The sequence below is a fragment of the Amblyomma maculatum genome, chromosome 9 (genome assembly GCF_055883805.1).
Source record: "Amblyomma maculatum isolate TAMU_Amacu chromosome 9, ASM5588380v1, whole genome shotgun sequence".
Taxonomy (NCBI): domain Eukaryota; kingdom Metazoa; phylum Arthropoda; class Arachnida; order Ixodida; family Ixodidae; genus Amblyomma; species Amblyomma maculatum.
Genome location: NC_139352.1, coordinates 598,853 through 612,402, shown reverse-complemented (window position 1 = coordinate 612,402; position 13,550 = coordinate 598,853). Strand labels below are relative to the sequence as shown.

The 13,550-nt window shown below is 46.2% G+C and overlaps 1 protein-coding gene across 2 annotated transcripts in view; it reads right to left on the bottom strand.

Annotated features, from left to right (window-relative positions):
• The window catches only part of Grip163 (gamma-tubulin complex component 6), a 63,950-nt gene that overhangs the window by 45,659 nt on the left and 4,741 nt on the right, over positions 1 to 13,550 (bottom strand). For both annotated transcript variants that reach the window (XM_084577921.1, XM_084577920.1), the window contains exons 2-4: positions 8,820 to 8,960; positions 6,921 to 7,036; positions 1,635 to 1,690 (exon numbers count right to left, since the gene is read on the bottom strand). In XM_084577921.1, coding sequence (XP_084434047.1) covers positions 1,635 to 1,690; positions 6,921 to 7,036; positions 8,820 to 8,960 — 313 coding nt within the window. The remainder of the gene's footprint in view (positions 1 to 1,634; positions 1,691 to 6,920; positions 7,037 to 8,819; positions 8,961 to 13,550) is intronic.

Sequence of the window (13,550 nt, the reverse complement as noted above, 5' to 3'; positions counted from 1 at the left end):
TAGAGTGGCTATGTCTGACCCAGGACAGGGATTACTGGGCGTGGCGACCTCGATAAACCACTGTTGCACAGCGACAATGTGGATTCTCGGGACGAATACCTGGTGCTTTTACTACTGGAAGGAAAGATGGACAAAACCCAATATCTTCCTAATAATGTGACTTCTTTTGACAGGGTTCATTCTCCCAGATCGCTGCTTCTGAGGCGAAAAATCCGAATGTCACCCTTTACTCCAGATCACAGAGCAAAGGAAAGTACCTAATTGCCCAAACTAAGAAAAATATATATATATCCTGAAAGAAAACCGTAAGCGAAGTCATGGATTATTGTAGGCTGGTAAAAGTATGCTAAGGACTCCGTTAAAAACGGGTTACTGAACACATAGTTTGTGCGACACTCTGTTCATACACTGTAAAATTTTAGGGGACATTTTTATCCCATTACGTGTTAGAAATGTGACAGCGGCTGAGTGTGAAGTCCGCTCAGCCTGCTTTTCCTTCTCAGTCGTTTGCTACTCGCTGAATATGCTGCTCGGCTGCCGATATTCCATCTTCAGTGACATGATTCCGTGGTGGCCCCTTTGCAAATTTTAAGACTACCTATGCTGCATTCCTTCTGTGATGAGGTATCTAATGCTGCAGCATCAAGGAGTGATTTCAATTCTGCTGCCCACAAATAAAGATATATAAGGTCTCTGATTTCTTTTGCTCCCACACTCCCCTACCCACCATATGGAAAATCAGTGTCTAAAAAAAAGGCACATGGGATCTTCTTGACTCTCGGTAAATTAGAGAAAAACTTGGCGAATTGAGCAAAAATAAAACTGTATGACCTCGCAAGCAGTTGGCGACACCATGTGCTGATACTATATTATGGATACACGGCTCTACAACAGTGTGCACCACACGTACCTTCCAAATTACAAGTTGCTATGCACAATCGTCATACTGGCTGTGTAGGCAGCATTCAAAGGCAGCAGCTCTTTAGACCACCATGTTCATCGGCACACAATACGCTTATCCTACCGCAGCAGAACTAACACGTCAAACCAGTGTTGCAAAGTGATTAACCAATCATGGCTGGAGAAGAATGCACACGAAAGAGCCCAATCACCCTCAATATGCATAGGGTGTCCCTGCAAGTCTCAGTCTTGTATGACTTCCTGGCTTAAAAAGGCTTTTTTCTAAGTAAAATTGACCTAGCTGCTATCTTGAAACAGTGATGTATTTCACTTGACTATGTATTCATACGTATAAACCCATCAGGCACTGGTGTTAGGCAGCAATGCTCTTGTCTTGTACTTTAAATTTTTTAAGAGAAGCAAATATCCTAAACAAACTGTAGATCGGAACAATTTCAACACATAAATACAAAAAAATAGATATTTCATCTCGTGTTTGGTGTACGATAGCCTCAGTTGCTTATGTGCCATTAAAACCAACACAACACATGTATAAAACATGTATCTTTTTAACAAACTGGCACCCAAACCTAGCCTGTCTGGCTCTTTTAACCTCGCGCAAACATGAAATGAGGCGGTTTGAAGCCCATGTTTACCGTTCACTAAGCAGGGCGCAAAGATAGCTCCTTCAAAAGCATGAGGCACGGCTGCTAGTGTAGACTTTCTCAGCTCACCTTGAGTATTCTGGAAAAGCAGGGACACCAGGAACTAGACATACTGGAATCAGGCCCTGGAGAAAGCAAAAAAAAGAAAAGAGAGAAAAACAAGAAAGCAACTGTCCCGATCAGACTCCAAACAACTTGAACAAGAGAACAAGAAAATTGTCTGGTTAGGTACAGAATTTAATTTCAGTCAGAAAATAAGGTCCAATCAGGGCCCCTTACAATTTCCAGTATCTCAACCGCAGCGGTGGCGCCAGAATATTTGCAGTGAGGTGGAGTGGACAACAGGGGGTCTGCTGCTCTCATTGTTTAAAATAGGTATGTTGTATTGCCCCCGATAAAGGTAAATGAAACAAAGTTTAAAATGTGGCAGTGAAAGCTTCACGTTGTTGTTCACAAGCAAAATCACCTAGTATAAGCCACACTATCAGAAAAAGTTTTTCTCTCAGTGTCAGAAATCAGCACATTGCATAAAACTGGCATCACTCAAACAATGTTTGTAGTGATGCCCTCCCCTTGTTCATCCCTACTTGCCAGTTGTTACAAACCAATGTTGCATTCACAGGCTGTTTAAGAATGCTAGGCAAGTCTCCTGTCCATTAATTTTCAAGCTTACCATGGTGCTTTGCCTCTTTAGATCCTAAATCACACTTTGCAGTTCACTTTCTCACTTATTTATCAGAATGGTACCATTTGAAAATTCAGTAGCCCCATGTTCGTTACCCTAATGGCCTAGTGGTTAGAGCGCCCATCTCGGCTGCAGGAGGTGGTTAGTTCGAAACTGACTACCAAACACCCACCGGTAAAAATGGGTACAAGCGTCCCCCTGCCTGGCGTCCGGCTCTCCTAGGGGTGTGCGCTTGGGAGGAGCTCCGTAAACTCCGCTGTGCCCCTCGCGGGCCAAACCCAGTTTCGAACACCTCGCAGCCCACAAAGGTGGCTCACGTTCGCCTTGGCTCTCCCTTTGAGCCTCGGTAATAGCAACAGCAGCAGTTCCAGAAAGAAAGGGCCACATAATGGGCATTTGCCATGCGGTTCGGGCTTATTGTTTTCTGATAGTGGAACGAATCACTGTTCCACTGGCGCAACTATTCGGTACCTGTAACCCCTTTCCCAAGCATTCACTCCAAAGAGCTGAGCACCAAGCCGGGGAAAATCTTGTACACAATGAAAAAGTCATGGTACCTTGTGGCACCAGGGATCAAACCTGGTACCTCCCGAATGCTGCTGAATGTGGCCACATGGGGCCCCATTCAGCAGCCCCACGTAGCCCTGTCCCTAGAGACCCTTTGCAACTTTACGCCCGGTTGCTTCTGCCATTTCTCATGAGCAAGGAGAGCCTGTGTTAAGAGCTTGGTCATCCAGCCGACTGTTCAATCAAGTATGTGCAACTCAGAACTGACAAGAATAATACAGTAAAAGCTCATTAATTCGAACTTCACGGGACAGAAGAAAAGTTCGAATTATTGAAAGGCCTCGAAAAACTTGACAAGAACCATTTGCACTACGGCAAATTTACTGCATTCACTTGCGTAATGAACCCAAGCGCATAAACTCAACCCCACTTTTGCCGCTAAGAATTAAAGAAAAAAAAATATGGCCGATTTGCATATGTTACCAAATGCGAAATAGGTGGGTAGGACTGCTCATTTCCGCTATAACTTTCCATCGCTTGCAGTCGCGCAGCCCGTTGTCCTGGAGTTTCTACCGCACGTTTGTTCCTCTTCGCATACTCGGCATGTTCCCTCATTCTTCGTGCTTCTAGATTCTTGCACCGTTTAGCTGCAATATCAGAATCAGTAGACTCATGATCCCGCTGCCTTCGTAACAGTTGTACTTCAGCCCGCCGAGCACGGCGAAGCTGCACCGCAGTGCCAAACGGTCCGGCTTTATCCATTGCGACGCGAAGTAAACGCAAGGCACACGTCCTCAGCTTTCCTTACACCATCATCAGAAATGAGCGAAAACAGCCACAATGTACCCCTTTACAATGCACTGCTCTGCGGAGGTCTGGGGTGGGATCATAGGGGGAGAAAAAGAGAGGAGAGAAAGGGAAATGCACCTTAAAGGCAAGCGCCAGTTAAGTCGTGAAGGTGAGCACAAGCTGCTTCACGACGCGGCGAGCAGCTCGAAGCCGAGATCGAGGGAGCACCGAGCGTGAACGCCTGCTGTCCGTGAAGGCTGAGGTGTGACTGATGCGAGGGAAGAGATACCGAAGTTGAGGCGCGCAAGCGACACACGACTGCTCAGTCCAGAGTAACACACGCTTGTGCAATGCTGCTCAGTGACAGCCGCCATGCCTGCAATAGACAAGCCCCTCTCTCAGTGTGTTACTCTCTCACTGGGAGCATCTATGCAGCCGCTCCGCGCCCTCAATGTTAAGTCGTGTGATGTGGGCGTCGAAACTTTCCCTTCCTCCTCTTCAGGTTCACGGAGGGAAGGATGGACAGAGAGAAAGAGAGTGGCTTCTGCTGCAGCAGTGCGGCCGCTCTGCCTCCTCAATGCTGAGCCAGGCGACGTGTGTGTGCCGCCATCTTCTCTTTCTTCACTTCAAGTTCACAAAAAGAGAGAGAGTGAGCGACTTTGGACAGACATCGGCGAAATCCGTGATTGCGGCTAGTAGTGCTACGCACTAAAAAAACTAAGCGTTAGTCATTAGTGCGTCTCTCTGTTTCATGTCATCGCTGCCTATAGCTCAATTCTTGTCACCGCGGCAAGGTGCTGCACAGCGATATCATCACAGAGCGTGTATCTTTTGACGGTAGCTCTCGCGGTTGTGTGTATATGTACGTGTGTCTTCACTGCACGACGCGCTGTGAATGGCACTTGACGAGCGCACATTTTGGAGCAGCAGAAGAACCACGATAGAGGCGCATAGAAAACCTGCTATCTGAAATGCCGAGCAACTACGATCGGTTAGCTGGCTGGTGCGCTGTTACTGCGGGCTGGCACAGACGTCGCGAAGCTTGTAAAAGCGAAATTGAAACGCAGTCGACCTATTAAGGTAGTGTTCGATGAGGCCGTTTGTATTTCGTTATACAGTACAACCTCGATAATTCGAACTCAGTTAATTCGAAATCCCGGATAATTCGAAGGTTTTCTGCGGTCCCGTATTTTCCAATGTAAATTTGGCCGGATAATTCGAACAGGCGGCCTGCGCCAGCCCGGTTAATTCGAAAATTTGGACTGCTATGCGGCAATGCCTGATCCATGTTTCGCCGCAAACCCGGCGAAACGGAGCCGCGAGGCAAAGCCACATAGTAATGGTGATGATTTATAGGCGAAGCGCCCCAGCCGGAGCACTCTCTGCACAAAAATCGGTCCACAGTGTGCCTCGCACACCGCCGAAACACGCGCCTGCAGAGGAGAAGACGTGCTTCACTGCAACACGGCGGGCATACCGGTTTATCACGTGACCTCGTCCCCACTCCATCCCTTGGTGTGCTTCGCCCACTCTTCCCCCGTGCCTCCGACGCTGCAAGTACGCCACCACCACCGCCGCGCCGGTCTCGCCTGCGCCATTTCTTTGTGTTGTGCGCTGTGGTTAGGGGTCGGCTACTGTGCCGTTTTTTTGGGCGGGACTGTGCAGAAGTGCTAGCTTTGTGACCGTAGCAGTGCAGTAAACACAAGCTGCCGCTACTGGTCGTCGGGAAGACGGGGAAGCCTCGCTGCTTCAAAAATGCGCGGCTGCCGCCAAAGGATGAACTCGTCTAGAGGCACAATAAGAAAGCCTGGATGACAGGTGCAATATTTGAAGAGTACGTGCCGCAACTTGACCGCAAGTTCGCGGCCACGGGCAGGAATGTCCTATTTGTCGTCGACAACTGCCCGGCACATGGCGACATCCCACATCTCCAGGCCATCAGGATGGTATTTTTACCTCCGAACACCACTTCCATCTCACAGCCGATGGACCAAGGCGTCATTCACCACACTAGGAAGATTTATCGGTACCACCTGCTCAAGCGCATGCTCCTTTGCTACGACAATGGCAAGGAGTACTCCATCGACCTCCTCGGAGCCATATGTCTCATGGTGTACGCTTGGAAACAAGTGGAGCCCACATTGATCAGGCGGTGTTTTGAACACGCTGGTTTTTCCAGTGAAAGCACTGTTGATGCCGATGCAGACCACCCATGTACTACTACTCTTGACGAAGAAGGAGCAGAGTATTGCGACCGCATCAATGCGCTCTGCGCAGAGGATGAGTCCAACGCAGTCGGCTTCGCCGAGTATATCAACATTGAGAGCGAAGAGCAGACTGGCTACTCTGACTTGGAGAGTGAGATCACTGCTGGTACGAACATGCGCGATGACAGCGACGATAGCGACGACGACACCGACGAGCGTCCCCGAGCACCTGCTCTTGGTGAAGTTATCGGATCGCTGAACGTTATCCGCAGTTTTGTTGAGTGCCGCGGTGGAAGTTCAGAAATGTTTCGTCTATTTGACCAACTCGAGAGCATGACCTTAGGAGCCGCAAACTACCGGACGCGGCAAACCAGCATCTCTGATTACTTTCAGTAGTAATTCAAAATATGCCGAATAAAGGTAACACGTTTCTGCAACGAATTTTTTTGCCTAAGTCTTATTTCTTGGTGTGTTCGGTTAATTCGAAAACCCGCTTATATAGAAGATTTCTCGCGGTCCCGATGACTTCGAATTAACGAGGTTGTACTGTACTTGCCACTGCAAGCATGTCACGCTTCAGGAGTGCTAGTTTGACTATAGCTTACAGTACCATGCAATTGTAACCGGACGTGACAGACATACTTATCTGTATTTCCGAATTAACGAGGGTCAAATAATGAGCATTGATTTGCAAGTTTCGGAGGTCAAGTGATACAGACAGCTAGCAGCTACTGCCACGGCCGTCATCCCCCTACCCTTCGCCGCCGCGCCGGTCATGGGTTAGGCTTTACCCACTCTTCTATAGTTTTACCTGGTTGTATGTTTGTCCCCGTTTCGGACGCGCGCAGTCACTTAATTATGCCCCCTTATTGCGGAGATGTTTCTTTGGCTACGTGCTGTGCCGCTGTGCTGCGTAGTTCAAATTATCTGTAATGGAACCAACTTGCTTTCGAATTAATGAGCTTTTTTGTACACAGACGTCTACAGAACTTGGCTGGACCAAGCAGTGTAGTCTGAATTATCCAAAAATTCGAATGATCGAGGTTCGGATTCACGAGCTTTCACTGTAGTTAATTTCAATGATTATCACAAGAAACCTCCACATAGGTGTCCCATGTCTTCATGAAGATGCACATACAGACACCAGAATCACGAAGATATACTCACCTGTGTGCTTCCAGAGTGGATGGGAGGCAGCTCAAAGAGGCGACGTTTCGCTTCACGCCTGCCGGGGCCAGAATCAGCCATGTGAAGGAGGAACTCGAGGCAAGCTTGAACATCCACTGAGAAAAAGGAAACATGAGTGACCCAGCCGCCTTGTGTCACACTCCGCTAGTACACTATACTAACATATGAAAAACTGGGCTGCTTTCTATGTTTTGGGAGCAAGGAACAAGAGCCGATGAAAGCTATGAGGGACGCATTCAATGCCATGCCGCTACACTCACAGTCAAAGGAATAGATGAAAATACCAGTGCCCAAATATACTTAGTACAGTTGAACCCGGATATATATAACTCGAAGCGAATCATCAAGTGGTTCGATATATTGATAATTTGATATACAGAAATTGGCTCTAGACCTCTCACGATCGTGACAAATACCATATTTACTCGTGTAATAGATCCACTCGCATAACGAACCCATTCCCCTTTTTTGCCCGAGAATTGGAGAAAAAAACAAAAAAGCTAAACATTACTTGAGCGTCCCTCTGTTTCGCGCCGTCATCACAATCAACAGCACATACCCTGGCAGTGCGCCAAGATGCTGTGTGGCGATAACATACGCGCGTTTTAGCTCCTGTGGTGTTTGTGTAGAGGGTGGGGGGATGAGAGGGGAAGAGACGAACTTGGCAGAGTGCCAGTGTCCTTGATATGAGTACTCGTGGTGGCTTGCTTGGCTTGTCCAGTCCAGTCGCACAAGCCTGGTTTTGAGTATGTTCTCATTATCATGCTGCGATTTGGGCGGGCACAACATACGCTCCCTTTCTCTATGCACTAGAGAAAGCATCCTATGTTCTGTCTGCTACATGCCGAGCTGGCTTTTCGGCACAGGAGCAGCGCGTGCTGCTGCTTGCGAAGGCAGGAAAAGAGGGAGGAAGGGGGGAGAGTTATGCACATGGCTTGCAAACGTTATCTTTGGTGCCGCACGCCAAATGAATACGGCAGAGGCACACGTCTTTGGAGAAAGCATACTTACCAAGGTGCAGCGCTAGCGGTGCTGCTCTAGGCCAGCCATCACCGAACCGATTTTCTCTCATTCCTTCCGCACGCGGCTTGAAAGCGTCATGCGATGCCACGCGACAAACGACCAAGGTTGACGCAATCACCATTGGGGAAGGTGCATTTTCCAGTGCGGGGTCCGGAGTTCGATATATCGAACGACTAGTGACATTGGAGTTCAATATACGACACAACTTTCTTATACATTTACACGGGGGAATTTTCAGGCTCAATTCGATATAACCAAAATTCGAAATAACCGGGTTCGACTGTATTCAGGTCAGCATGCGAAGGCTCATCACTATCACCAGCCCGACAGCATTCACTGAAGGACAAATGCCTCTTCTACCACGCTCCAATTAGTAACCCTGCACTATGCCAGATGCTACCACCAGCAGGAAATTTACAAGTCTCACTTTCCCACCTGGCTCTCTGTGAACCCTTGCAATACTTGACTTCTCTCGGAATCCAGTTCCCTCTACTAGCCCTGCCCAATGGGAAGACCAGCTACTAAAAAGGGACGCGTCTTTCAGCAAAAGATTTACAGTGAAGCTTTTAGCCACCAATTTGTGGCTTGAGCAGCGTTGCTGATGGCATAATCTATAGGGTGTCAGAGGGGTGCAATATTCTGCACGGACTTCCAGAACCTGCCATTGCTATCTGGAACACAGACGCCTGGACAGCCTGGTGAATGCCAGCATGGGATCCTGACGGGCCCCTTAACACAATAGCTATTGTGTCTGTAGTGTGTCTAGTGAAAACTTCAAAGTGGAAAAAAAACATTCTCAAGCAAATGAGTGGCAGAAAGCAAAACACACACCAAATGCACAGCTATTACACTCACTGGAGCAGCGTGGATGATTTCCCCTGAGCTCATCGAGGCAAGCCCTGAGTCGCAGTGCATCCTGGTGTCTCGCCTGCAGCTGCATCTCAAAGGCCTTGGCCACAATGCGATCTTCCACGGCAGCGTTCCAAACATCACTCCCTGAAGCCAAAACATAGCAGATATGGGTTTTCAAGGAATCTTTAGCACAAGTGTCAGAGCAGGTCCAGAGATTGAGGAGACCTGGCAACCAGAATGGGGAGGGTGTTTATTAGAATACATATCCTCGTCAGACCCTGAATAAAGTGAAAAACACATTAGTGCGAAGTGTCAGTGGAAGTTTGAAAGTACTCATTATGCTCGTTGTTGTCAAGAGCTGCGCGGAATGTAGGGGTACTCTGAGCAGCCAACCAAGTTTGTTGCTTAATTTAAATCAGTTTCCTAATGCCAGGGGCCAGAAAGCTCCCAAATTTCTTGCTCTGCAACATGAACTTATTTGCAATTGTTATTTAAAATATCTATTCTGCTGTCTATGATTAACAAAATATGCACCACAAAAAGCTGCTGCATGTTTCTGGAGTCATGGAGAGCCATAATAGCAGAAGACAGTATGGGGAATGGTCTCTGAGAAAGAACTGTTGAAATCCCAAGTACAAAATGTTTTTTCTTATCAGATAAAAAGATAAACCATTGATAATGATTTTTTTTTATAACCACTGACAAAATGAGCTTTTGCTCAGTTCCAAAGAGGATACATGAGAAGCAAGCATCACCGAAGGGCAATACTATTAATGTGAAAGCATTACTTCACAATGTTCACAGATTTCTGTCCGCAGATCACGCCTGCAGGCGCGTCCGCAGACTGTGTCAGCAAAATTGTGTCCGCAGCAGTTGTGAGTAATTGAGAAGTGATAGAGGTTAATGAGTGGTCTCAGTCGACAGAGGGTGACGTAATGTTGTTGACAAAAAAATAATTAGGCTAATAACTTAATTAGGTAATTAATTACAGAATAAAAAAGTTTTAAGTTATCTACAGCAGTTGTGAGTAATTGAGAAGTGGTAGAGGTTAATGAGTGGTGTTAATCAATAGAGAGTGACGTAATGATGTGTCGGAAAAAATAATTAGGCCAATACATTAAATGGGTAATAATTAGAGGCAAAAAATTTAAAAGTAAAGGCAAAAATGGTCTCATTAGCCAATGGCTTGGCACCACATTTGAATGTATCAAATATTAAAATAGTTAATTACCAAGGATGTGGCGTCACACAACCTGAAAGTACCAAAGACTAAAGTAGTTAACAAAGGCAGTCAATTAAGAGTGACGTCAAGGATGTGATGTCACGCAACCGGAAGTAGAGCCAAAAAAGGGCATAGGAAGGGATTGGCACACATTTTGAAAGTACCGAAGACTAAAATAGGTAAACAATAAGTGAATTAATGTGACGTCAAGGATGTAATGTCACGCAATCGGAGGCAGAGCCGAAAAAGGGCATAGGAAGGGATTGGCGCAATTTGAAAGTACCAAAGACTGAAATGAGTAAACAAAAAATGAATTAATGAGACGTCAAGGATGTGACACCACAGAATTGGAAGTAGAGCTGAAAAAGGGCACAAGAAGGGATTGGCGTGCAATTTGAAAGTACCAAAGACTAAAATGGGTAAACAAGAAGTGAATTAAGCAACTAGAAGCAATCAAAAGCAACTAATAGCAGCACCCATGCTTTTGCATTACTCTAATGCAGATCCTGCAGTGCTCTTTTTACTATTACTTTACACGTTAACTTTAAAATCCCCATTATTATGGGGAGTCTCTGGCATTGGCAGCATTGTTTATTTTTTATTTTCAGTACACCCTGCAGCGCCGATGCATTATAGCAGGGGAGTGGGTACAACATTAAAGTGACGAGCAGATAAACAAAAGTAATCACACGAGAGAAAGAACAAAAAAAAAGGGGGGGGGGTGTAGACAAAGGAGTAATGAATAAAAAAAAAATACAAGAGGAACAACAGAGCATTTGGTCGACAATAATAGTTTGAAGGAACTGTAAAATCACAAATAATTGAATATCCGTAAAAATACATCTCGATCTACACTCACAACATCAGCTGGCAACTTGTTCCATTCAGAAATAGTACATGGGAAAAATGAGTTCTCTTTGTAGTTCATTTTACACGCCATTTCCCGTATTTTAAAACTGTAGTCTGTCCTGGTAGAAATATAGTGGGCTGTTTTAAGGTACTTTTCCTTATCAATGCCTGTTGTGTCGGTGTATATTGAGTGCACAAGTTCGAGCCTTTGCTTCTGGTGCCTTATCTGTAGCAGTTCCAGTTCTATGTGTTTCTTTATGTGTGTTATGCTGGCATGTCTGGAATACTGCCTTGATATAAATCTGGTTGCGCGGTTTTGTATAGCTTCTAATTTATCAATCAGGTACCGCTGATGCGGATCCCAAACTGCAGACGCATTATCTAGTTGAGGCCTTACCAGTGACTTGTAGGCAGTACTTTTAAGAATCTGAAGAGCAGTTCCAAGGGTCCGTATAAGTAGGTTGAGCATTTCTCCAGATTTTTTGACGGTCATATCAATATGATTTGAAAAGGACAGATCAGCAGTTAGTAGAACTCCTAGATATTTCACTTCATTTGTCGCGATGAGAGTGGTATCACCTAGTTTGTAGGTAGGTTATTAGGAATCGTAGACTTGGTAAATGTTACCTGGTAACATTTGCTGGTGTTCAGGCCAAGTTGCCAGGTTTGGCACCAGGAGGCTATGCTGTTCAGGTCCTGCTGCAGGGCATCTACATCTTGCACATTACGGATCGGTATATAAACAATGCAGTCGTCTGTGAATATTCTTATTTGTGAAGATACGTTTCAAAGGATATCATTGATATAGATTAGGAAGAGTAGTGGTCCCAGCACCGAGCCCTGCGGCACCCTAGAAGTGACATCAACAAAGCTAGAATTTTAGCCTCCAATTACCACACATTGCATTATTTCACTCAAGTAGTCTTTTATTACTCTCATAACTTTATCGTCCAGGTTAAAAGTTCTCATTTTATACTTTAGTAGTTCATGTGAGACAGAATAAAATGCTTTGCGATAGTCGAGAAAAATTGCATCGGTACGGAACCTTTTTGAGCAGTATCCGCTAGCTCATAAAAAAAGTTCAACCAGCTGACTGCTGCAAGACACGCCTTTGCGGAAACCACGACTGGCTTTATTACTTGGCGACCTGTTCACCGCCGCCGCCTCCTCCATAGCCCCCGATTTGTTGTTGCTTGTCTAGTTCACCCGAGCACCGCTGCCCTTCGTGGCGCCACAACTTAACCCCACCTACGGTGCCTCGATGTGCACGCTCCCATCGAGGCACCCCACCCCTCGCCATCGTCGATCACGTGTTATTATGCTGCTGTTGCAATAGTGCCTATTCTTGTGTGTGCATGTGTGCCTTCGCAACATGTTTTTGGCTAATAGCCTAAAAAAAAAAGGCAAAAGCCTTTCTACAGCTCATGGAATGAAATCCAGTGCGCGAGAGCTGTGCGCTGATGTGTCGCTTATCGATCATCCTGATGACATTATCAGAAAAACAAAAATCCTGTCTCCACCCTTTAAGAGAACACTGTAGAATATGCATTGGAGAAATGCATAAGCCTGCACTGTCCACGAAATGTGTCAGCGGGATTCCCCGTGCGACAGATACTGCGCCTTTCACTTCCTATTAATGTGGCACTTTGGGCTTGTTGGTAACACGTCAACAAAAATAGCGCAAGGGTAGAAGGGGTTGTTGTGGCTGTGGGAAGAAGGAAAAAAAAATGCACGGGCCTGCTTCTGGCTCTGTAACTGAGCCACCTCCGCTGCCTCGTGTGTACAGAACAGAGAAAGTAGAAAAGAAAGAAAAAGAAGAAGGAGAGAAAGACGCGCGCCGCAACTGCCGTCGTCCACCACCTAAGTGGTGGCGGGTGTAATGACGGTCTACAACACATAAAAATTCGGTGGCAGGCTAGCCCCCGCCGCAAGCGGCGTTGACCTACCAGTCCCAGCCCCATAGGGCCAGGAAATGCCACCCTTCACCATCTCCTCCTCGGTAGAAGGGCGCAAGCAATTATAAAGAAATTATAGAGCTTCCCTGTAAAGCAATTCCTTTCCTGTAAAGCAATTAATTATAGAACGCCGGTGAACTCTGATGCATTCAACGGAATGCTGGTTGTGTTCGACAAGCGGCACGCGATGTACTGCATGTGTGCTACAGCAGCAACCTCAGGCTTTCGCATTTCTCCTTGACAGATTCTGCAGTGCTCTCAGAAATTTTTTTGCGTGGTGCCAGAATAAGAGTTGGAAATTTTATGACTGCAAACAGCATTTAATTTTCATGGGGCACCAATACACCAAGGACACAACCGAGCCTCACAGAATGGTGCTACTGGCTGCTTATCCAGGAATTCATGAGGCCATTTTTGGGGAATATTTCACCTCCGACCTTGCAGAGCAGCATGCAAAACAGAAGGTCATAAACCCTAAACCAAAATCACACAAGGTATTTAAAGTGCGAGAACTTTCCCGCTGGCATAAAAAAAAAGTCTGGCCATCGCTTATTATTATTTTTCTTTTTTGAAATTTCGTTTCTAACGACTAACAGTCGTGCGAACCCTCCTGATTACAAAATAGGAGGTATTGAAGGTGTGCTTTTTGTTTTATATAGGCAGAAAGCGGCGCGGCTTTACCCCAGCTGCGATGTTGCATAGCACAAG